General features: G+C 35.2%; 1 protein-coding gene across 2 annotated transcripts; it reads right to left on the reverse strand.

Annotated features, from left to right (window-relative positions):
* Positions 1-11009: 11009 nt before the first annotated feature.
* LOC107475427 (protein SCAR2) lies at positions 11010-20039 on the reverse strand. 2 transcript variants are annotated; one of them, XR_008005199.1, is made up of 10 exons: positions 19552-20039; positions 17957-18120; positions 17645-17768; positions 17414-17543; positions 16782-16843; positions 12718-16678; positions 12541-12627; positions 12343-12447; positions 12077-12235; positions 11010-11271 (listed from the first exon to the last, which is right to left on the reverse strand). XR_008005199.1 is itself a non-coding variant. In XM_016095058.3 (9 exons), exons 1-9 carry the CDS (start codon positions 19707-19709, stop codon positions 12185-12187), a joined length of 4842 nt encoding a protein of 1613 aa, XP_015950544.1. In that variant the 5' UTR covers positions 19710-20039; the 3' UTR covers positions 11643-12184. The 2 variants fall into 2 exon arrangements, 1 of the variants encoding a protein (XP_015950544.1); XM_016095058.3 differs by lacking the exon at positions 11010-11271 and having other exon boundaries at positions 11643-12235.
* Positions 20040-26804: the final 6765 nt, after the last annotated feature.

A 26804-nucleotide genomic window follows, 5' to 3' on the forward strand; every position in this document is an offset into this window, starting at 1 on the left:
GTCATTCATCTTTATCACAACAAATACGAAAATTTTCTTTAAACAATTTTGTTAAAAAAAATTAAATTTTTTAAATTATTAAAAAATAGATATTAACTGATTATTGGACGAACTAATTTTTATTTTGAAATAATCTCGTCATTATGCAAGTCTTCACTATTTCTTAAGAGTGTTCAAAGATGGTTGGTTCGAGTTTAAGTAAGAATGTGAATTAAATAGATTAAATTTTTATGGATTTAGATTGGTTTGAATCAAAGATTTTTTTAATGAATCTAAAGTTCTAATATGATTAAATTCATGTTGGATTAATTGGGGTGATCGAGTATTCAATTGAAAACGAAATTTAGAAGAAAAAAAAAGGTTAACTACCAGTTTGGTTATGAAAAGATTTAATCACTGACAAAAAAATTTTTTTTTAAAAATATTATCGATAAAATAGTTCTTAAATAACAACAAAAAAAATCAATAAATATTATGATTTTTAAAAATAATAAATTTTTTTTATATTTAGCAAACGACTTATTTATTAGTTAAATTTTTGTTGCAATTTTTGAATAAATATTTAGAATGTACAAAAAAAATTCGAAACAAATTTGATGTTGTTACAAGAGAGAGAGAGAGAGAACCCTTACAAAAAAGGAGAGCAACAGAAGGGATCTATCAAACTTTCACATGAAAGCAAAGGAGTGAGGAGCCAATATGAAAGAGCAGGATAATGGCATGAAAATTGTGAGAACCTTCTTTCTACATATATCTTTCATTCTCTATGTTCTTCTTTTCTTTTCTTTTTTTTTTTTGAAAGTAAAAGCTCAACACAACAAGTGGAGCACAAGACAATAACAGACCAAGTACGGTCAACAGACTAAAGCAAAAACATGTAGTACCAATAGATATCTCATGTCACCTTCGGAATGCCATCAACAACAGAAGGGATCCACACCTAGCCACTCCTTGTAGTTCATGAAAGACTGTTGTATAATCTCTTCAACCCCTCTTTTCTATTTGCTTACTCTGTGCTGCTTCATTCCTTTTCTGCGCAGGTGAACTTGGAACTTCTTATTTCATCCAAATTTTGTAAACATTCCCCAATTTTTTCATTAATTCTATACCTTATATACTTCCACAGATTTATACCTAGCCTTAATTGTGTACTTCCATATAGCTATACGTTTGTTCCTTTTTGATCTGGTAACAATTGGTGCTCTCATTGAGTCATGGCAGAAAATACCCGATTACAATCAATGCAGACGGCTATCACCAAATTGACTGAACAGGTTGATAGCCAGCAAGAACAACTCACGGCGATGGCACAATCTCTGGCAGCGATTCAGGCCTACCTAGCCCCAAGAGTGGAGGAATCCCCAAAACCATATGCTCAGCCCTACGTCTTTGCTCCGCCACGCCAGATGAATGTGGACTTCCCACGCTTCTCCGGCGGTTATGATGTGTTGTAGTGGATTTTTAGGGCTGAGAGATTCTTCAGGATTTATGATATTCCCGAGGATTAGAAACTCGACATAGTTGCGGTCAGCTTAAAAGGTAGAGCTCTGGCTTGGTTCCAAACTTGGAACTGGATTTTTCTGTCTACTGCTATTCAAATACAATTCAGACCATCGCAATTTGAGAACCATCGCGAGGAATTATTTAAGCTGAAACAATCTTCATCGGTCACAAAATACTTTGATGCTTTTAATGACCTGGCTGTGAGAGCGTATGGATTGGATGATACCCTGTTGTTAGACTGTTTTATTGGGGGGTTAATCCCGGAGCTCAAACGCGAGGTCAAGTCTCGCTCCCCCACATCTCTGTGGCATGCGGTGTCATTGGCCAAATTGTTTGAGGAAAAATTTATACCACAGCCCCAGCGTTGGCAGAACTCACTCTCGTCTCCACCTTATTCAAAATTGCCCCCTACCCTTTCCCCCAAACTGCCCCTCTCGCCTCCATCTGTTGTCACCCCGCTACAAAATGCCCCTTTACTACCCACACCCACTAAGATAGGGATCTTGCGCAAATTAACCCCTACTGAGATTCAATTTCGACGGGAGAAGGGGGTGTGCTTTACATGCGACGAGAAGTACTTCCTTGGCCACAAATGTACAGCCAAGCATTACTTTCTAATTCAGACAATGGAAGAAGTGTCATCTGATGAACCACTGTCAGAAGAAAATTCATGAGATTAAGCAGCCAGAAGAGCCTTTTGGAGGTAGTGGCAACACCAGAACCCTTGCACTTGTCCTATAATGTGCTAACGGGGAGACCGACCAAGAGGTCTATTCGCTTTTCTGGGACTGTTCAGGGCAGAGAGGTCCGAGTTTTGATGGATGGTGGTAGTTCGAATAATTTTATCGACCCCTCCTTAGCCAAGCATTTGAATCTTTCCATTCACCAGGCTCCACAATTTCAAGTTGAAGTTGGGAATGGTGACTTATTACAATGTGAAGGGAAAGTCAGACAGGTGCCTGTGATGATTCAAGGCCACACTCTGTTCATCACAGCTTTTGTCCTCCCAATAGTGACTGAGGAACTTGTTTTGGGTGATGTTTGGCTCGAGACTTTGGATACTCATGTGGTGAACTATAGGAAGAAGTTCATTACTTTTATGGATGGTAACAAGCTTGTGACCTTGTAGGGTGAATTGACTCACTTGCCTACTCAAGCTCAGTTTAACAATCTCAAGCGTTTACATGCTGCACAAGAGATTTTGGAATTATATACTCTCCAGTTGCACCCTATAACTGAAGAACCTCGACTGGTACTAGAGCTGCCCACTTCCATATCTCCAGATTTGGCAAAGTTATTGTACTCCTTTAAAGAGGTCTTTAATACACCCCACGGGTTACCCCTGGTGCATTCTCGTGATCATGAAATTCACTTGCTGCGCAACTCAGCACCTGTAAAGGTGCGACCTTATCGGTACCCACATAGTCAGAAAATCGAAATTGAGAGAATTATGTGCGAAATGTTGGCCGAAGGGATTATACAAGCAAGTGCCAGTCCTTTCTCTTCTCCGGTGCTTCTTGTTAAGAAAAAGGATAGCTCTTGGCGATTTTGCACCGACTCTCAAGCTTTAAATATTGTGACCATTAAGGACTCTTTTCCTATGCCGACCGTGGATGAACTTCTGGATGAACTTTGCGGTGCCCAGTATTTTTCGAAATTGGACTTGCGGACCGGGTATCATCAGGTTCGTGTTAAGCCATAGGATCGTTACAAGATTGCATTTCGGACTTACCAAGGCTTGTACGAATGGTTGGTAATGCCGTTTGGCTTGACCAACGCTCCAGCTACCTTCCAATGCCTCATGAACTCGATGTTTGCTACCGTTCTTCGAAAATTTTTGTTGGTTTTCTTTGATGACATACTAGTATATAGTCCAGATTGGCCCTTTCATTTGGAACATTTGCGACAGGTGCTATCTATATTGAAAGAGAATGTTTTATTTGCCAAACTTTCTAAGTGCTCATTCGGGCAGACACAAGTTGATTATTTGGGCCATGTGGTATCACGGGAGGGTGTCCGTGTCGACGAGTCAAAGGTGCAAGCTATTACTCAATGGCCGCTCCCTACATCACTCAAACAATTACGTGCTTTTCTTGATTTGGCTAGATATTACCGTAAATTCATCCGAAATTTTGCTATCCTTGCGAGTCCTCTAACTGACCTCCTAAAGAAGGATGGTTTTCTCTGGTCTGATTGTGCCACAATGGCTTTTGTGAAATTGAAGGAGGTTCTCTCTCATGCTCCGGTATTGGCTTTACCTGATTTTTCTAGGCCTTTTGTTTTGGAAAATGATGCATCTGGAACTGGAATTGGGACTATTCTAAGCCAAGACGGTCACCCCATTGCTTATTTCTCGAAAAAGCTAGCACCAATAGCACAGAAACAATCGGCATATGCACGAGAAATGCAGGCAATTCTCACGGCAGTGACTAAGTTTCGACATTATTTACTAGGCCATAAGTTTATCCTCCGCACGGACCATAAAATCTTGAAGGAACTCCAAACGCAATTCATTTAGACACCAGAACAGCAAACCTGGTTGGCCAAACTACTTGGTTATGATTTCTCCATAGAATACAAGCAGGGGTGCGAGAATAAAGCAGCAGACGAATTGTCCAGATCATTTTGGCAGCTCTCTACATCTTCTTGGGCATTACTACCGCTTTTAAAGGATAAGTATCAACGGTTTCGGCCAGAAACTGAATTTTCTGAGGATGAGATGAATTCTGGTAAGCTACAGAATCGTGGTGGGTTTTGGTACTGGACTGACCGATTAGTAATTCCTAATTCTTCATCTCTGGTACAACACCTGTTATGAGAATTTCATGATTCAATTGTGGGTGGCCATGGCGGCGTGCAAAAAACATTATCCAGATTATCCGCCCAATTTTATTGGAAGAACATACATGGCGCAATCAGTGAAGGACTACATCAAATCTTGCTCCATTTGCCAACAGGCCAAATACAGCACCCAACCTCTGGCCGATTTGTTGGAACCTCTCCCTATTCCGACACATATTTGACAAGATCTTTCGATGGACTTCATCACCGGTTTACTCCCAGCCCACGACTGCTCCGTCATATTGGTGGTGGTAGACCGTTTATCAAAATTTGCTCATTTCATACCATTCCTGGCTGATTTCACAGCACCAAAAGTGGCAGAGGTCTTTCTTCGCAATGTGGTGAGTGTCCATGATTTGCCACAGTCCATTGTCTTTGATCGGGACAAAGTCTTCACGAGCAAGTTCTGGGAGCAGTGCTGCAATGGCCAAAGTATACGCTTGGCTAGAAGCTCAGCATACCACCCGGAATCTAATGGCCAAACTGAGGTGCTAAATCGATGCCTAGAGATGTATCTGTGGTGCTATACGCAAGAGAACCCGAAGGACTGGTATAACCTTTTACCGTGGGCGGCTTTTAGCTATAACAGTTCTTTTCACTCCTCTATCGGCATGTCACCATACAAAGCAGTGTTCAGCAAGGACCCTCATCCTTTATTGCGATATGAACCCCACCCGAAGGATCCCCCAGCTCTACAAGAACAACTACTCCTGCGAGACATGGTGTTAGCTTCCTTAAAATTGAACTTACAGAAGGCCCAAACCAGGATGAAGAACCAGGCAGATAGCAAACGCAGAGAATTAGAATTTCAGGTGGGAGATTTTGTGTACGTCAAGCTACAGCCTTATCGCCAGCGATCCGTGGCCCTGAGGCAGAACTAGAAATTATCCATGCGTTATTTTGGTCTTTTTCCAGTCATTGCTCGAATAGGTAAGGTAGCCTACAAGCTGGAACTCCCCAATACAGCCCAAATCCACCCTGCCTTTCACATATCTCTGCTCAAGAAGTGTGAAGGGGTCCCATCACCAACTACCATCCCTTCTCCGCTGTTAGTAGATAAGAAGGGCTATCAATTACGAGCTCAGACCACCTTGGGGCATCGAATGATAAAAAAGATGGCAAGTGGATTGAAGAAGTTCTCATTAAGTGGCAAAATACCTCGGGAGAGGAGGCAACATGGGAACCCTATGAAGAAATGAAGACACAATATCCCAATTTTGACCATGAGGACAAGGTCCATTTCAATGGAGGGGGTAATGTTACAAGTGAAAGGGAGAGAACCGTTAGAAAAAAGGGGAGCAACAGAAGGGATCTAACAAACTTTCACATGGAAGGAGAGGAGTGAGGAGCCAATATGAAGGAGCAGTAGTGGATTGAGAATGGCATGGAAATTGTGAGAACCTTCTTTCTGCATATATCTTTCATTCTCTCTGTTCTTCTTTTCTATTTGCTTACTCTATGCTGCTTCAGTCCTTTTCTGCGCAGGTGAACTTGGAACTTCCTATCTCACCCAAATTTTGTAAACATTCTCCTATTTTTCCATTAATTCTATACTTTATATACTTCTACAGATTTATACCTAGCCTTAATTGTGTACTTCCATACAGCTATACGTTTGTTCCTTTTTGATCTGGTAATAGATGTCTAGATTTTTTTATTTTTTAAAAAACTATGGTCATTCACAATAATCTTTTAAAAAAATGTATTTGATAAAAAATTACCAAAATTTAAGGATAAAAAGATCTTATTTTTCTAATAATAATTACAAAAATATGCATCAAAATTTGATCTTTAAAGTTATTTTTTAGAATATATATTTAATATCTAGTTCTTTTTATTATATTTTTAAATCTTTCGAGGACTTATTTATCGTTTGCTCTTTTAAGGTTTGCTTTGTCGGTGAGCAAACTTCCGAGTACTATTTTAGTAGTTTATTAAAAAAAATTTATGTAAATAATTTGTATTAGTAAATAAAATAAAATAAAATCAAGAATAATACATCGTCAAAGGGTTCAAGAATTTGGTTATGGAATAGATGGTGGTGTTTTGGCTGGAAATAGGGGTACTTTGTGTATTACCCCTAGGTGGACGTGTCAGATGCAAGCTCAACATGCAGGGGGCGTGTTACCTATAGCACGTGGGGGGCATGGAAGACACGTGGCACGATCTGGTTGATCGAACTAGGCAGCACGTGGGGGGCGTGCTGAGTCAGCACGGGGGGCGTGCTGAGTCAACACGGGGGCCGTGCTGATGTGGCAAAGCGTTGTTGGCTCACTCAAGCAGCACATGAGGGGCACCGCAAACTTGGTGGTGTATCACAACAATGAGATAATACGTAATACTCATGAGGGAGTGAGTTTTGTGTGCCAGAATCTATTTTCATTTGTGGTTCCATCCACCATGACGTTAATAGAGCTGCAGAACGGCCTCTGTCAAAGCATGGAGAACGGTACGTTAATGAGAGTGAGCAAAATTCTATACTGGAATCCAGTTGTAATTTTTGGTGGTCTAATACAGTTTATACCATGCTGATCATTGACGAAGCGAGTATGCAGAATATGTTTCAAATTCACCGGCAGACTCAGATGCGACAGCCACATATTGAGCTGTACGTTGAGTTTGAAACCATAGAGACAGTAGGATTCAAAATGATTTAGATATAGAAGATGATAGAGCTGTAGTGTACGAAGGAATGAATAGTGACAGCAAAGAGGACTTTAAAGCCACTTATGAAGCCGGCGACAAAGACGAGGATGGTGATGTGGGAGTTGAGGTAGCAGCAGAGAATGTAGTGGTTCATCCCTCGAGCAGTCAACCGAGGTACGTTCCACCTTTTATGCGTGAGTTGGATCTCGACGCCATGCATGCCCCGGAGTTTCCAGAATATGTAAACATAGGTACGTGATGACTGAGGGTCATTCATCTCCTTTGTATCATATCGTGATGCACGGCATAGTACTCTGTAAAGATGTGCGAGACATACTGACCCCAACTATAAGTATGGATCCACTCGAAATCACGAAGCAATGGTAGATACTTCACATGGGCGTATGCGGTCGACTTATCCGTGAATAGGGTCGACCCTAACAAACAGAAGATTTGACATCTGACGTATCTCCTAATGGACTCCTCAGTGTCCAACGGCTCTGCGTCTCTTATACGTCGAACCCAACCCAGTTTTATATAGGATTTCGAAGAATGACTAACTACTGGTTCACGACCGAATATCGCGATGCTCTGACTCTAAAGGAAGTCGCCACTACTATCTGTCCATCCACTAACAGGCTCTCCATCAATGGGTAGGCCAAATATATGAGCAACATCTTCCAATGTCACTGTAACCTCACTGACCGACAATACAAAGGTGTGAGTTTCTGGCCTCCACCTTTCAACCAGAGCAGCTAATAAGGGTGAAATCCTCTTATCACCCCAATCCTAGAGACGTGGTAGAATCTCGTGGCGTGTAAATAGTTTTCGACCATCGGGTTCTACGTCTGTGGCGGATCCAGTTTACGCACCAACAAATTTCTATTAGGCTGCATCAACAAAGATATATCTGTTACATTAATTAAATAATAATTCTTATAAATATTTTAATATCTTATTTATTAAAATATTAAAATATTTATTTATTTATTAAATAAAATATTTAATTATATTTATTTATCAAACTATTTATTTGTTCAACATATTTATTATTATTAATATTCATGTGTTCGCATAGTTATTTTAAATAATAATTCTTACATAAAATATTTAAATGATAACAATATATAATAATATTTAATAACATTTATCACTTTAAATAAAATATTTAATAATATTCATTTATCAAATTATTTATTTTTTAATATTTAATAACAATATATTTTATATTTATTATAATATTTNTATAACAGATAATTAATCTCATCATAACAAAAAAATTACATATTAACGTTTATAAATAAATAGAATATAATTATATTTTATAAATTAAAATTTTATTCTAAAATATTCATAAAATACAAAAAATAATATTTCCACTACATATATATTTATACATAAAAATATTAAAAAAATTTAAATACATAAAAAAACAAACTTTAAATACATAAAAAAAAATTTGTCAACTTATATAAATTGGATAATCCAAATAATTAATATTATATTTTTCGGGTGCCGTATAATTACGTACCATTTTTTAATCCCTATAAACTAATAATTTTTTTAAAATTTTTTTCTTTTTTATCACTACTCACATTACACACTACTGCTATCAATACTCTCTTCACTACCTACACGCTCATAACTCCTTTTTTTCTCTCTCAGTTCCTTGCTTCAACAATGTCTGTGTGCTTCAATAGAAGGGAAGAAGAGTGAATTTATACAGAGTTGAAGGGCTGCTCGTTGGCTACCGGAGTGGGGGGCTGTTCCTGCAACCCCTCCCCCGTGGTGCTGCTGCAACATTGGAACTCAGCGAAACCCTGCACCGCTTCACGGGTTTCACAGCACCACACCCCCGGCGTGTTGGCAACAGACTGCCACCCATCCTTGCTCGTCACATCAAGCACCACGCCCCCGGCGTGTTAACTGCGCACCACACTTCAGCAAAACACCTCCTTTACCAATATACAGCCAATACACCAAAGCAAGTTTCATAAGAAAAATAATTTCTGTCGTCAAAGTTATACATGAAAAAGGATTATAATTTGAGTTAAAGTGAGATAAGATTATATATATATATATATAATTAATCTCTATATACAAGTCATTTAATCAAATAAGTCCAACAAAGTCATTTACACTTACGTGTGCACATTCTTCTTCTTCGTCACCCCTATACTTCATCTTCTTCTTCTTCTTCTCCTTCTTTTTCATTATTGTTCTCTTTCATTATCGTCGTCACTAACACATCTCCTCTTCCTCCTCCTCCTCTTCTTCCCTCTTTTTTTATTGGAATTTCTTCTCCTCCTTCCTTTTCCTCCATCATCTTCATCGTCATGATCATCATCGTCGTCTTCTTCTTATACGTATCGACATTATCGTTATCGTAGAATTTGTCATATATTGATGACGTTGCCTGGTCCAAAATTAATTTTTGTTGATAATTCAGTCAATTTTGTGTGTTGTTTTCAAACTGAGTTTGTGTGTCACAATCATTAAGTAATTTTGGTACATTTCTGAGTTAATTGAGATTTGTAGCAAAATTTCAGTGTAAAATTTAAGAAATTTATGTGTTATTATTAAGAAATTTCAGTGTATTTTTATTCTGATAAGTTCTGCAAAATTCAAAACTCTTCCTCTTTCTCCTCATGATCTGCTACTGCTTCTTTTTCTTCTTCTTCCTCATAATCATCATCATCTTCTTCTTTTTTTTATTCATCTCTTCCTTCTTGTTTTACCTTCTCAAGTTTCTTCTTGTTTTACTCTCTTAACAAGAATAAAAACAAAAAAATCAAACAAAGAATAAGAAACACATAATGCTGCGAAATTACTTAAAAGATGATGAACATATATTTATTCAACTAAAAGAAAGAAAGAAATAATGAAAAAAAAAAAGAAAAAATGTATTAAATTTTTTTGTGTGCATTTGTAGTAAAATTTCAGTGTAAAAACTAATAAATTTATATGTTATTGTTAAAAAATTTCAGTGTATTTTTATTCTGATAAGTTCTGCATAATTCAAAAATTTTTCTTTTTTTCCTCTTCATTTTTTGTTGCTTCTTTTTCATCTTCTTATTTCATTTTCTCATAAATCTTTTTAGAAAAAAAATTAAACAAAGAAAAAAATTATATAATGTTGCAAAATTAATGAAAAGAGGAGGAAGAAAAAATTGCAGCAATAAAAAAAGAGGAAGAAGATGAAACATCTGAAGAAGAAGAAGAAATGTGAAGAAAAAAGCAGAAGAACGCAAAGAAGAAGGAAAAGAATGAGAAAGAAGAGGAGGAATACGAAATACAAACGTTAGAAGAGGAATACAAAAAAAAAGAAACACGGAGAAGAACGAACAACCTAATTTCACGCACGCATATGTAACTGAGACTTATTAGGTTAGAATTAACTTGTTTAAATTTGATTGTCAAAAAGAGAAATAGATATATAATAAATTTAGACGTCCAAGTATTTTTTAAATAAGTTTTCACCAACCAAATTAATGCACGCTAGATGCTACCTCTTTTACGTACTTAGGTGCTGCTGATGCTATTTTTCCTCCTCTTTCATGCTGAAAAAGCAGGAAACAAAGAACTACGTGATGGACATTAACATTTATTTTATTGGACTTATACCAATTTGGTTGTATTTGATTATTAAAAATATTTGTACATATATAACATTATCATATTTTTTGGACAGGTTAAGGACTAATCCGTCGTAGATCTGAACTCCATTTAAGGGTCTGTCGCTGACTAATGAGTTGCTGCATGCACAAGGCGAAATTCAAACTTCCGACACTTGCTTAAGTGAACGAGTGAGCTGATCACTCGACCAACTCAAATTAGTCACATATAACATCATCATTTTTAAAATTAATATAAACTTAATCTTATAATTGGCTTGGTTTAGGTTTAACAATCCTAAAATCAGTAATCGAACCAATTAAAGTCGGATTCAATTAGACCTCATTATTCAACCCAATTACACCTCATTATTCAATCATTACCCGTCAAATACAAAACTATTAACCTATTATAGCTGAATCGGATCAATTTTGATCGAACGGTTAGATTACCCGTACCTGTGAACTCCCGTGCTTATGGGGCTTGATGAATGTCTTTAAATAGCATATGTTGTTGTGCTTATGGGGCTTGATCAATGTCTTTAAATAGCATATGCGGTTAATTGTTAAAAGACCATTATCAATTTTTATCGAACGGTTAGATTACCCGTACCCGTGAACACCCGTGCTTATGGGACTTGATGAATGTCTTTAAATCAGCCTATGCCTGTTAATTGTTAAAAGACCATTATCATGAGAAATAATAATCATATAAACCAAACCCCCTAATACGAGTAATCTCCACATTTTTTAATTTTAAGAGTTGTTCTAATTGCACAGTCAGGAAGACAGAGAACAATTAACCTTTATGTTTATATATTAAAAAGCTACACATAGTACATCACTGAGTTGAAAGTTGAAACCAGATCACTGTTATCGAAATTGATTGTTGTTACTTGTGGAAGGAAAAAAATAATAATATAATAACTTTCTTCCTCTTCATGCATGCTTCTATTTACCACAGACAATGAACCAATCTACCTCTTTGTTTGTTAACATATAAGATACTATAATAACAGTAAGTAGTAGCTCAATGAATGACAGCAATGATGGAATCTGTACACTGAAAGTATTATACTAACGTTTACATATATGACTGTACTGGACATAGATGAGATACATGCTGATAAATGGGGAAATTATCACGATACACATACGCTACACATCACACAAGTACAAAATTGGGTACACAGATTACAGATATAAGGTAATGACATAACACAGAAATATACACTTGCTTATGGGATTTGATGATAAGTGGGTACAGCGCTTGCACGCTGAGCCTGAGCCGTATCAAATTGCAGAAAGTTTTTCACCTCCTACAATGGATCTGGATTTGACGATTGATGCTAAATTTTGTTTGCTTATACTGATATTCATGCAAATTGTATGTAGAAGAAATGAGGACTAAGAGGAGAAGCTAGACCTAAGAGTATATCATATATGAACATGGTAGGATAAAGAATCTTTACATTTCACCAAGACTTTTCCTATTCATTGTAGGAGAGAACGAGTGACACTTTGGACATGGTTCAGAGGCAAGAATCAGAGTGCAATGCTTTCCAAACAGAATTCAAGAATCACTCACTCCAACTATCCGCATCATCGTCTTCATCACTTCCGGCCAAAGCCTATTATTTATATTTCAGTAATTTATCAACATGTTAGTTGACCTTTTGAAGAAAACAGGCCACAACAACAATTGGTAAAATGAACAGATAACAAGAGAGTGAGAGACCTGGCGAATTGCATTGGCTTTTTCCAAGATGGCGGCAAGCTTCAAGTTTGTTTTAGGACCTTGAATGCTGGGTCGCGTCGCTACAGTAGGCTTCAAGTTGAAGGACTGGGAAAACCAAAAAATATTTTTAATATAAGAATATGCTTTGTTACAGAAGTGGTAAAGATCAGCATAAAGATAAAGGTTGCAGAGTCTAACCTTTGTTCTTATCTGTTCTAGCAATGAATCTCTTTCATCTGTCTTTGGGGCGGTTTGAGGAACAACCCGTTCAGTAACCTTCCTAAGCTGTTATAGTCCAAACGCAAAGTGTTATGCAAAAATAAGACCACAAAAAGAAATTGAGTTTCAAAATAAAAATCCAGAAACTACAATCACCTTGCTTTTGTCATGAGCAGCAACAGCGTCAATTAGCGGATTCCGAGGACGAGGAAGCTTGTTCTTTGGTTTTGGATTTGTCCTTTCACTCTCAAAATCTGAAGTTTGAGCAGATGCAGCTAAGGACAATGATGTTTCCCCCTCGGGAGGCAAGAAATGCTGATTAGGTGCCATACTATTCATGTGAGGTGGCAACATGAGTGAGATAGGCAGATGTCCTTGTCCCACTTCAGCATTACTCATAGATTGATTCAGTGTTTTAACTTCAGAACTAGCCTCTGTTGAAAACTGACTGGGAGGATGAATTTGTTTTTCTTGTGGAGAGATGGAATCATGTTCAGGAACAGCACATTCAGCAGGTGGTATTGGAGGGCAAGGATCTGAACTCTCAACTGTTTCTCCCTCAGAAGCAACATAAGCATGTGGAGGGCTTTCAGCGGATAACCTGTTATCTGTAGACTGCTGAAGTGAGTCATCTTCACTAGTCTCTGTCTTTGACAGAATAAGAGGTCGAGTTTGTTCGTCTGCAGAGATGGAATCTTGTCCAGAAGTAACATGAGAATCTTGGGAAGTGGCCACAGGTACGACATTTCTTATGGGATGCTCATGTGCTTTGACTTCTAAACTAGTCTCGGTCATTAATTGACTTGGGGATTGGGTCAATTTTTCCTGTGGAGAGGTGAAATCAGTTACAGAAGCAGAAAAATCGGCAGATGGAGTTGGAGGGTATAGGGTTGAATTTTGTGCCATTAGTCCCTCAGAAGCAACAATGTAGCCATGCTGAGGCCTGCTGGTGGTTACAACAGGTAATGTATAGAAAGGATTTGCAATTTGGCTTCTGTCCAACAATAGGTATTGACCATTTGCTTCATTAACCATGATAGGAAATTGAAAAGGTATAGCAACAGGATGCCCTGAAACACCCACTGGAAACCCAGAAGATTGGAGCTTATCACTCACTGCCATGACAGGCACAAATGGATTCTGAGACAGCAAATTATCTCTTTCAGATGGTGGAAAACCAAATTGAGAGGTATTATCAGGTTCAATTGGAAGCATTGGTTGACCTGAAGGCAGCATTGGTTGGAATGAGGCCTGACTTACTTCTACCTGTTCTCTCTGCAGAAAAGGGGAAGAATGCTGAACCTTGCCCATTCTCCATTGCATAGGTGGTAGAGGGGGCATAGGAGGCATCTCATCGAGATTATTCTCAGCTGATTCAGTAAAGAGATTGGGAAGAGACTTCGATGGCTCCATGACATGTTCTGTAGGGTTAACCTCCTGGCTAGATGACTGTGGTAAGGGATGAGATGATGACAGTTCATCTGCATGGTCATCTGAAGGGAAGTCGGGAGTGGCATGAATGCTTTCTTTCTCCAATTGAGTTTTCTGAGAGGCTATGTTTCCTTCACCGCTGAGCATAAACTCTGCATCCCATTCACCAACATGTGATCGTGAAAACAGCTCTACATCACTTCCAGACTCAAGCTTGTTACAAGGTGATGAAAAACTCTCTCTCTTGTTCTGTGAAGGATCATTCAAGTCATCAAATATAGATTCTGACTGCTGACTATCTAACCCTGAAAATTCATGCACCATTTTCATGTCGTCGACAGAAGCACTGTGTTGGAGTTTCTCCCAAGGAGATGAATTTTGATTATCATTACATCTTTCTAAATTAGAAAGATCACCAGGTGCCTGTTTCTCCAGATTCAATTGCACACCAGAAGACACAGCTATTGGTTGATCCATTTCATTCTGTCTCTCTAATTCTGTCAAAGATTCTCTAGCAACTGCCTTGTTAACTTCCATCTCTTTCTCATGCGGATCTGCAACAGCAGAGAGACATTCTTCCGTATCTGTACAATTAATGGTTGGAGAATAAATGACATCAAGTGGTGAGATGGCTGTCGATTGCTCCAGTTGGCTATCCCTTTTCTCTACATTCAAGTCCTTTAAAATTTGGGTTGATTTTACTTCATTGGATTCCATTTCCATCTTATAATAATCCAAGGAAGAAGAGAGAGGTTTTTGCAAACTGGAAGAACTTCCAGATGGAGCTGGACAGGTTAAAATACCTGCATCTTTGTCATCATTATTAACAGAAGGAACAGTAGAGACAGCTTGGTCTTCTGAATCAATATTTTCACTGAACACATCATTTACCATCACAGGAGTATCAGGAGAAGACAGCTCTTTAACAGGACCATCACCTTCAACAGGATCAACACCTGAGGTGGATCTTATTTCATCACCGGGCACCAGTCCCTCTTCAGAAATTGATTCCACATCAGAACACACTTGTTCATTTTTGGCTAAACTTGGTTCATCCTGTGGATTGTTATGAGTTACATCTGAGGATAACTCCCCGGTAAGGCAACTCATGGGAGGAACATCCACAACAGGAGCCAAATCTTCAGAACCAAGTTGGGTAGATATAATACAATCCTCATCTTTCAAGTCTTGACAATCAAGCACCACCATTGTACCTGAATTCAAGTCCAGTTCTTCCATGGATGAGGAAATCGGATCCTCTCCTGTTGAACCAATATCTCTATCAACCAAAACTTCAAGAGAGTTTTTATTAGGTGATTCCACCTGCAACTTCTTTATTTCTGAAAGATCACTGCCTTCATTTTCCTGAACTAATTCTAAATTATTGGAAAATTGCAATAAATCATCGGACTGAACATTTGGATCATAATTATCGAACTTGTCTAGAGAATTTTTATCAGACAAATCCAAAGGACAAGCATCTTCTTTCACTGCAGAGAGAGAGACAGGTTCAGCAACCGTAGATTTCATAGGATCTGTTCTTTCTTCATCTTCTTCTACTGTTGAATTAAGTTCAACTGGGTCAAATGGGAGTTCATCTGATTGAGCCTGTGGAGGTAGAGTCACTGGTGAAGCAGGGCCATGAACAGAACACAATACATGTCCTGAAGTCATCAGTTCATTAGAGGCTTGCCCTGAATCAGAAATTTCTTCTTCACCATCAGGTGCATCATGAACAGCAATATGGGGAGGCTGTCTGGGTAGTGTATCTTCAACCTCTGGTTCATAAATTTTGGTTTTTGTTAATATAGGCTCCGATTGTATATTTTCAATCACAGAGCTTAATGAATCAGTGTGATCGGAAGGGGATCTTTCTTTCTTGCTAGAACTATTGTCATCTGACATAGAAGAATTTCCAATAGATGGGGAATCTGAAAAGTGAGATTGCATTTCTGTATGATCATCGCCATCTCTTCTGAACAAACTATTGTCTGACATTGAGGATGTCCCAGTTGAGCGAGAATCAGACAACTGAGCATGCTCTTCAATTTGTTCTTCATTTCTATCTTGTTTGAATGAACCAATCTCATCAGACGTTGAGGAATCTCCAAATGATTGAGAATATGAAAACCGAGCCTCTGGTTGATAGTTTTCTTTGCCATCACCGTCTGTTGCCTTTTGAATATTCAATAATCGCCTTTTAGGTTTACATTCATTGTCTGTTTCCAATTCTGACTCCATGGTGTTTAAAGCATCCATATAATTGTCAACTTCACTAATTGTATCAGAATGGTACCCATCTAAGATCCCTTCTATTTTCTTTTGTTCATCGACTGCCAATTCTGTTTCCATAGGAAACTTGGGATGATTAGAAGAAATTTCCTCTGTCACACGAGAAAATTTTTGTTCTTTCACCTTCACAACATCTCCATTTGCCTTTCCATCCATTTCTGAAAATCCTTTTAGTTCATCATCCGACATAGGCTTTACAGACAAAGGAATAATTGAAGTTTCATAAATCATTTTATGATCAGGTGAGGCAGTTTCCAGGAACTTTGTCATGTAACTTTTCCCATCTTTTACTTCAACTGCAGATCCGTTCAACTGTCTTTTCTTCAACTTCACAAGACGTGCAGGATCAGTGTAACCATTCTCAATACGCTCCTCAAGAAGCAGCTGATGCAATCTGCAAGAATAGAAACTAAATTCTGTCAGCAATTAACCGTTGAAAGACATTTATATGTTCCAAATGCCAGAAGAATAACCACAACAAAATCACTGGAGCTTACTTTGCATGTGATGGTGCAACATTAGGGCCTTCGCCATCCCGCAATCGTTGTCCTTTCTTCTGCTGCAATGAAGAAATAAGTACACCGTCAAAATTGTATATATTCAATTTTCATTGTATATTACAATGCTACAATGAACAAGAAAAGCAGTGCTAAAAACTTGTACAGCATGACATATGGCTATGTTTAATAAACATCGAATGCATTGTCATGTGCACAGAGAACGTATTATTACATTTCAATTGTAATTTATAAATTTACAGCAAGAACCCAATCACTACACGATGTCAAGACAAATATATTAAGTTTTGAGAGAGGAGAGAATTCAGAGAGACTGAGAAAGGTTCCAGAAATGTGTAATGTTCATTATGACTGAGTTTAGAACTAATCTGTACTTATACAGATAGAGCGTAAGCTACACTAAGGGCAGAATAGTCCTATCCTAGCTGGCTCCACTTATAACTAACAGCCTCTATTCTCTCTTCTGTAGGCTTTACTATCAGTTAGCTAACTCACTCTTAAATTACAATGACAGAACCACTTTATCAAAGAAAATAAGAGATTTTTCAATTTAAAATAATTTTCAAGAAAAGGAGTTATGTCAATAAATGGTATAATTGGCAATTCTGTACCTTGATTTTACGTATTCTCTTTTCCCTGTGAACTTCTACCATTTTGGTTTCAAATGAAGCTGATTCCATTTTAAAAAATGACGGATCAGTGTAACGCTTCAGGCAAGCCCCAGCACCAGCCACATCAAACCTATAAGAAGCCAAAGTCGAAGAAAAAATTTTACATATATACAACAAAGTAAAATATTTTACGCAGAAATTATACAATTATGAAGAAACAGATCATCATACTTATCCAGAAGGAAAAGTCTCGGAGGACCACGACATTCTTCATAAGAATCCATTACAAATCGAGGCAGATCTCCTTGAGTAACAAGATTCTGTTCAGAACGAAGATTAGGATGCCAATCAACCCCTGCATGCAATAAGCAAGATTATTTATACTTAGCCCAAACAGGCAAACAGCAAAAAACCCCAGGGACCATTATGTTTAAACATTGCAAGTTAAACTAAAAGTCCATCATTTGACAAGATAACCAAAATTCAAATCACAATGACAAATAAAAATCACACCAAATGGGACTCTGTTATGTGTCAACAAACCTCCATTCGTGTAGAAGGATGAATGATGAGTTTGAGAGAAAAAAGCCTTCTCAAGTGAAGGAAATTCAGCCTCAAGCTGTTGAACACGAGTCATAAGTCCATGACCTCTTGCAGCAGTAGCCATTACTTCTTCATGTAAATCATGGAAGATCTCGGCAGCAAACCTGATCAAAATGTAACAGTTAAATGCAGAGAACTTGACAGCGCCGAGTGTACAAACTATGATTGAAAAAGTTAAATGCCAAAGCTGACTTCAACTAGGCTGAGAAAAGTTAGGTCAGGTAGTATCTCAGATATTCCTGTCACGACGTGGATTCCCCAACCAGAAACTAACTTCAAGTAATCAAATAGAAGACACAGAAAAGCAACAAGCCTGTCAAGCCACCTATCATAAGCCACTGTATTCGGATACATACGTTTTACTAATGATGACCAAAACCATTCGAACCAAATTCTCGTGTGATTGAGTAACCTACTCTATCTCAGGAGGTTGTTGAATGTTTTATAGGTTGCACATAGCAGATCATAATACTAACACACAATTTTAATACACTCTCCAAAGAAATATCAGGTAACTACTTTCTGCAATTCTAGTATGCTACTCAATTATAAAGTGGAATACAGAAACAGCATTTTCTCTTTATCTGAGTTAAAACAATAAACAAATACTCAACAACATTAAACTCAACATGTCTATAACAGTCCAATCACATTGAAGTCAAAATGCTATATTTTTCAGAACGGAACTCGGTAAGTTTAAAATATATGATCGTCAATTCATCATATTAAAGAGATACAAATCCAAATCAGCTATTGTAAAAATAAATAGAAACTACTGATGTCCACACAAACTCACCCAAATGACCAAACACCTTCACCATTCTATACAATATGTACATACATTCTCAAGGAGCTAGAACCAGTAAAGGAGAATCAACAATAACACAATCGAAAGGCGACAATCAAACAAAAAATAAATAAAATAACAAAAAAATAAAACAGATTAAAAAAGCAACCACATAAAATTAGAGAGAGAGGAAAGACAGTAGTTAAAAAATAACCATATATAACCACCTCCAAGTCTGAAAAGCCACAAACCTTGCCGAATTTAGCTCACGCCAGCACAAACTCGAAAATTTCTAAACTACACTCAATTTCACCATTTTCCCTTTCAAGGCTTGCGCTTATTCAACTATAAGCGCAATCAAATTCACAAAACCCACACGCAAATTAATCTCACTCCGACAAAAATGTAACTAGAAGATTCCATTAAATCTCAGATTGAGTCACAAAACCTAGCTGAACTAAGCCTCGCTCACAAATTCGAAAATTGCACAAAATCTTTTTCTTTTTCTCACTCATTCAACTAAACGCAATTAAAAAACAAAAACCTATTCGAATCTAGCACAATCCAGCAGCACAAACTCCAAGTGATTCTACCAAACTTCAATTCTAATCTTTTTTTCTCTTCAAACTCAGTACCGCAATCACCGAAACCACTACTAAAACCACTTTAATTGCATTGCAGTTTTGAAAAAAGCTAAAATAAAATCAGCTCAAGTCAGAAAAATCAGAGAGAGAGAGAGAGAGCTGACTCGGCGAGGTCGCCGAGCTGGCGGAGGAGACCGACGAGGCCGCCCATGGCGACGGCCTCAAGGAGAGCTTCCGGATCGTCCCGAACGTCGGCGGCGCGGTACAGCTCGGGATCCGCGAGGCCGTACTCGTTCCGAATGTGGTACTTGGAGAGCGGCATTTTCTTCTTCTTCTAGAACTCTCCCGCAATTTTGCTGCGGCAGCTAGAAAAGCTTAGGTATTCAATGACGGTGATTGTTGCAGTGGTGGCGGTGCTAGTTCGATGTTGTCGGTTGCTCCGGCGACTCTGTTTCTGCTTCTGCGTTCCACCATGGATGAGAGAGAACGAAGGAACGAAGAAGAGGAAAGGAGAGAGATTTGGATTTATATAATAATAATAATAATAAATTATTGTTTTGGGAAGTGAAATGAAACGAAATAAAAGAAGGATAAAAGGTGGAGGTGGGTGCGGGTGTGACAGACGTGAAGAGACTCAAGGATGCTAATACTGCCAAGTGCCAACACCAACTCTGACCTCACACCCCAACAGGCCAACACTAAATAAATAGTTTTTTTCCCTATAAATTCATGCAACATACAATATAAAAAAATGGTATTTAAATTAGTATTATAAAGAAGTTTCATTATTTTAATTATTTTGTAGATTTCTACAATTTTATTAAATTTTTAATTAAATTTATATATATATATATTTGAATTTTTATATTATATCAAATTTTGTAATTAAGTCTTTATCATGATAAAAATATTAGAATTAATAAAATATTTTATTAAACGAGATGAATATGCCTAATACTTGATTGAATATTCTATATAGTTTAACAGAATATTCTGTTAATTTTAATGTTTTTATTATAGTAGAGACTTAGGTACAAAATTTAATATAGTATAAAAATTCAATTGAAAAGAGAAAAAATATAAAAATCTAATTAAAAATTTGATGAAATTATAGAGACCGACAGAGTAATTAAACCTTATAAAAATAACAAAACTACACAACTAAAGGCCAATAAGAAATAAATCTCATAATGGTCCCTGAGATTTATAGAATTATCCAATTTAGTCCTCAAAATTCTAATTTCACTATAGTGATCCTTCAAATTGAGTTTTGAGCACCATAATAATTTCTAAACTCATTTCCAGTGATGACTCAACTGTTTAATGCTTATGTAACTATCCTTGACCCCACACTTTACACCTGTGTCTCCCTCTTCTCATTCTCATCCATTTTCACAACACTCTTCTTCGGACTCTTATTGTCATCCCTCTTCACTCTCCTCTTATCCTCAACTCTTTTCTCTCTTTTCTCCACCTTCCGCCACCTCTCTTACATCCTTTCATCCCTCCCCTCTCTCACACCTCAACACCGAACTATGAAATAATTTTTTTTCCAGAACCTGGACATGCTTGAACGAGCCTTAATCATTGAAGAATAAGTGCACATATTAAAAAGAGATTCATATGCCTTCATGCAAATAAAATTTGAGAAAATATCTAAAAAAATAACTTCTTTTAGTGTAGGCCCCGATAAAAAAATTTCAAAAGAAAAGAAAAGGGAGCTAAGGATGCGGTTGAAGATGACGATGTAATATAAGGCAGTAGCGGCGAAAGAGGTGGAAAGAAAAATGAAACGGAAGATGATAAAGTGATCTTGCTTGAGGCCTCGTTGGATGATGGAGGTGTGAATTTAGTAGAAGTATAAATGATCTTGTAAACCTTGAAAAGTGTGATAGTGGCGGCTTGTTGAACACGGCAGAAAAAAGTGTTAAAATATTACATTCGTCGGAAAGAGCTGTTTTTGCTCTCTGTAATTTTTCTTCTTAACTCATTCATTTTGGTACATTCTTCATAACTCTACTGGCACAAAAAATTAACATTGTCTAAAAATTATTTAAAAAAGGAATTGAAAGGAGAATAAGAAAGTAGCAATATAACTCTTCACTACGTTTTGTGAGAAATAACAAGTAGAATGAGAGTCTTTATCTCTTTTACAGCAAAGATAAATTCAAATTGGTCCAATTATTATTCCAACCAAATTCATTTAGAAGGGATTGGAGAATCAAAACTAAAATTGGGATATCAACCATAGTCGTGGATGAGATAGCGCAAGATGGAGGTTACGTATGAGGTTTTGGGGATAAAGTGTAGTGGTGATGGAAAAGAGAGGAGAGGGATAAGAAGGTGTAGAAGAGGTGGGGGAAGAGATTGCAGGAGAGGGATGGAAAGAGTTAAGGATGAGAGGAGAGTTGAGAGAAATGACAAGAGTTCGAAGAAGAAGAGATCGGTGGAGAGGGAGAAAAAAGAGAAGAGGGTGGCAAAGATGTAAAGTGGGTCAAAGATAGCTACATCAGCACTGAGTAGCTGAATCATCATCGGAAATAAGCTCAGAAACTATTATAGTGTCTGGAGCTCAATCTAGAGAACCGCTATAGTAAAATTAGAATTTCGAGAACTAAATTGGGTAATCTTGTGAAAAAAATGTTAAAATATTGAATTCGTCGAAAAGAGCTGCTTTTGCTCTCTGTGATTTTTCTTCTTAACTCATTCATTTTGGTACATTCTTCATAACTCTACTGGCACAAAAAATAATATTGTCTAAAAATTATTTAAAAAAGGAATTGAAAGGAGAATAAAAAAGTAGCAATATAACTCTTCACTACGTTTTGTGAGAAATAACAAGTAGAATGAGAATCTTTATCTCTTTTACAGCAAAGATAAATTCAAATTGGCCCAATTATTATTCCAACCAAATCCATTTAGAAGGGATTGGAGAATCGAAACTAAAATTGGGATACCAACCATAGTCGTGGATGAGATAGCGCAAGATGGAGGTTACGTATGAGGTTTTGGGGATGAAGTGTAGTGGTGATGGAAAAGAGAGGAGAGGGATAAGAAGGTGTAGAAGAGGTGGGGGAAGAGATTGCAGGAGAGGGATGGAAAGAGTTAAGAATGAGAGGAGAGTTGAGAGAAATGACAAGAGCTCGAAGAAGAAGAGATCGGTGGAGAGGGAGGGAAAAGAGAAGAGGGTGGCAAAGATGTAAAGTGGGTCAAAGATAGCTACATCAGCACTGAGTAGCTGAATCATCATCGGAAATAAGCTCAGAAACTATTATAGTGTCTGGAGCTCAATCTAGAGAACTGCTATAGTAAAATTAGAATTTCGAAAACTAAATTGGGTAATCTTGTGAATCTCATGGACCATTATAGGGATTTACTCGCCAACAAATTATAGCTCAAATGCCATAGTCTCTATCTCCATACTCATTTAGAGGTTACGAGTGTCTCTTTTTTTTTTTAACATGATTGTTGTTATTTTTTCCTCCTCTTCTTTTTCAATAATGTCATTGTCATTTTTTTCTCCTCTTCTGGTACCACTTCCGTACGATTTTGATCCCTAAATTAAGGACGATTTTAAAATTAAGTTAAATTTTAGGGACGATTTTGTATGCAAGAAAAAGTTTGGGACGAAAATATTTTTGACCTAATCTTTAGTGACCAAAATTGTACCTAACTCTTATTATTATTATTATCATTATCATTATCATTATCATTATCATTATTATCATCGTCGTTCACGTCTTTTTCATCTTCTTCTTATATATTCTTATATATACTTAGAAAATTTTGATACATCACATAAAAAATTTGATACATAACACAAAAATTTTAATATACAACACAAAATTTTTAAAAGACTACATATCTAAAACATTGATATCTAATTAATAAAATACGTATAATACAAAAATTTTGATATACAATACAAAAAATTTGGTACACAACACAACAAATTTTTAAAGACTATATATCCAAAATATTAATGTCTAATCAACAAAATATATATAGCACAAAGATTTTGATACACAGTTTAAACAATTTTGATGTATGTAGGGATGACAATACCACCTAAACTCGCGGGTACCCACCCCGTCCCTACCCGCTCGGGACGGGTTTTTAGTGGGACGAATGATAGGAGTGGGGCGGGTTAGGGTTCAGTATTTTACTACCTGCGGATAAAAGCGGGACGGATTTTATGAGGGTTGGTGTACGGCGGGGCGGGATCGGGTAGAGCAAAAACCCGCCCCTATCCGTCCCATTGCCACCCCTAGATATATGGTACAAAAATATTTTATGCACATCACATAAATATTTGAAAGACCATAATTGACTCACCCAACCAACAAATATATTCACTAACAAAAATTTATATGCCATGTATAAAAGCTTGTACTATGAAAAAATTTTCTGTATTATGTACAAATATTTATGTGCTATATCATTAAATTTTTGTACTCTCCAATAAAAATTTATATGCTGAAAAGGCACAAAAAAAAAGAAATAACAATACATGTGTATGTTTATTTTTGTTAAATTTGTATTAACTTGGTTGAATTTGGTTAAAAAATATTTATACGTATAATATTATCGTTATAAAAAAATATAATGAAATTTTCATTTCTCTTATTTTTAATATTTTACGTAATACATATTACTCAAATACATTTCAATAAATTTTTTATACAATAAATTTTTGTGAAACATCTCCAATCTTAGTATTTTGAAAAAAATTATTATAAAATAAATAGTTTTTTTCGTTGTGAGTTAATGTTCAAATTAATCACTAAAATTATATTCACATTTTAATTTGGTCTTCAAATTTTAAATTTATTCAATTTGATCTTTTAATTTAAAATTTGTGATTCATATTAGTCTCTAATTTTACTGTTATGTTAGATTTCTTAACAACTATCTAATATGATAATTAAAATTTTTTATCTTAATTTATTTTTTAAAAAACCTTTAAAATCTTTTGAAATTAGAATTAGAGTTTTAGATGTTGTATAACGAGAAAATTTAGATTAAAAAAAAAATTAATTGCCACTTTAAATAGCTAGTAGATAGTCTAGTAGGATAGCCATCAATCCATCGGCATATCTTAATAGTTATGTGACAAAAATAAGGATAAAGATTAACTTGAATCATTAGATTGAGGTGCAAATATAATTTTGAGGAGCAATTTAAATTTTATTTCTTCTGTTGCTCTGATCTGTTAATATTAATAAAGAGATCTTATATAGCTAATTAAGTGGACGACATGTCAAATTAGAGACAAATATGTTCTTTAACGCTACAAAATTGCACTTTGATAGATAGATAGATTTTAAAAAAAAATCATCTCAAAACTAAGAAATAACATCATTTTAAAAGAATTAATTTAGTGTATAACATTATTTTTGGAATTTAATTATTCCATAATAAAATTTATTAAAATTTTATTTATCTAGCACAAATAAAAAACTTTTATTAAAATTTTGTATTTGAAAAATGAACTAAATCACATAATGATTCGTGAGATTCATGACTTACATTATTTTAATTTTTTAAATTTAAAATTTACTATATTTATCCTAAAGATCTAGTTCAAATTGTATTGATTTTTAGACATTTTTTAAAGTTGAGTTAATAAATAAAATGTTGAACTAGTTTTTATTTGTTGTATTAGACACAAGGATCGGTAAATGACATTATTTGGTATTGATGTTTAAACAAGGTAAAAATGATATTGTTTTAAAAAATAAAGGAAGATAAAATAATTTGGATATCATATAAACTCTTATTCGTCTTTTTGTTTTTATTTTATTTAAGCGCTAAAAAAACGATAATGTTTAATTATGTGTTTAGTTTGACAAGTCAAAATTAACTTATCACTTTATTTGTTGATTCAGTACTAAAAATAATTTAAGAATTAATATAATGTCTAAATTAAGTAAAATTTATTATTTTTAACTACTAGTAATTAATTCACTATTAAAAATATATATAAATTAAAAATATATTATTAAATTATTAGACTAAAAAATTAAATTAATAATAAAAACAATACAAAAAATAATAAATTTTAATAGATTTTAAGTATTTCTTTAAACATAATAATTCGTTAGAAGCCAACGATTCTATTTTAAACTTCAGAAAGAGAGTAATATGCCACTAACTTGACGCCTGATCATATAATAAGAGGTTTTTTCTTGCCCTCTTTAACTCTCCCATTAAAATTATTAGCCTAAAAGAGTAAAAGTATGTGGAATAAAATTATAAGAATTAATAATTAAATTAGTCTTTTGAAAAATTAGATATTTTTAAATTTATTTTTAAATTTTTTAATTAAATTAATTTATTAAAAATTAAAAATTAATTATATTCTTTTTCAATCACATTCTTGACAATTTTTGTTTCAATAATTGATATTATAAAATATTAATTGACAATATATATAATATTTAATATATCTAATTTTTAATTTTTGATAAATCAATTTAATTAAAAAATATTTTTAAAATAAATTTTAAAAATATTTTATTTTTTAAAGATTAATTTAACTATTAACCTAAAATTATAATGTTACCAAATAACATCACTACAATGACCAAACATTGCTTTGTGGCACATCATTATTTTACCAAATAAAAAAATTTTAATGAATTCTTAAACATACATATGTGTGTGTGAAAAAAATAAACTCTCAAAAAATTTTATTATAAGGCAATTAATTTTCAAATATTATTGTAAGATAAATTAATAATTCCTTTAAAATATAGTATAATTAATTTAGTAATTTTGGAATAACTTTTCTAAAGATCTATCTACACCGTAATAATTTTATACGTTAAATATATCTAAAACCGATTTGTTTCAGTTTGACTTTTTCATTATGACATGTGAATTCTTCTTTTTCATTAATGAATCAAAGGAATAGATATACTGCAAATTTATTGTTTTAGATTGTTTCTAAGAATTGTTAGACCTTTTTTAATTTTAGGTAATACTTATCCATTAACTACTAAAAAAATATGTTTACTTTGTAGTAAAATATTTTTAAGAACGTGGAGTAATAAACACAAGCAACATTATACTTCTCCAATAATACAATTTGTTAAGATGTAAACCATGCAATGATGACTTCTATAAATCAAAATAATATACAGTGCAATGTCATTGAAATTGAATATGTAATTGAAAAGATAATGTATACTTTTCCATATAGTATATAGATGAAAATGTATAGTGTTCAATATATACCATTGAAACTTAAGTTTTATAAACGGAAAGAAAAACAATAGTGGAGTATACGCATGATGTACTCTAAGATTGATTAGAAGATTATTATTTGACTCCTTTCTTACAAACTGACGAGTTCGTATTCAAAGCGAGGAAATGATATAAATCGATGAAGTATAAAGTACATAATGTAAAGGTA

This window comes from Arachis duranensis, chromosome 2 (genome assembly GCF_000817695.3).
Source record: "Arachis duranensis cultivar V14167 chromosome 2, aradu.V14167.gnm2.J7QH, whole genome shotgun sequence".
Lineage (NCBI taxonomy): Eukaryota > Viridiplantae > Streptophyta > Magnoliopsida > Fabales > Fabaceae > Arachis > Arachis duranensis.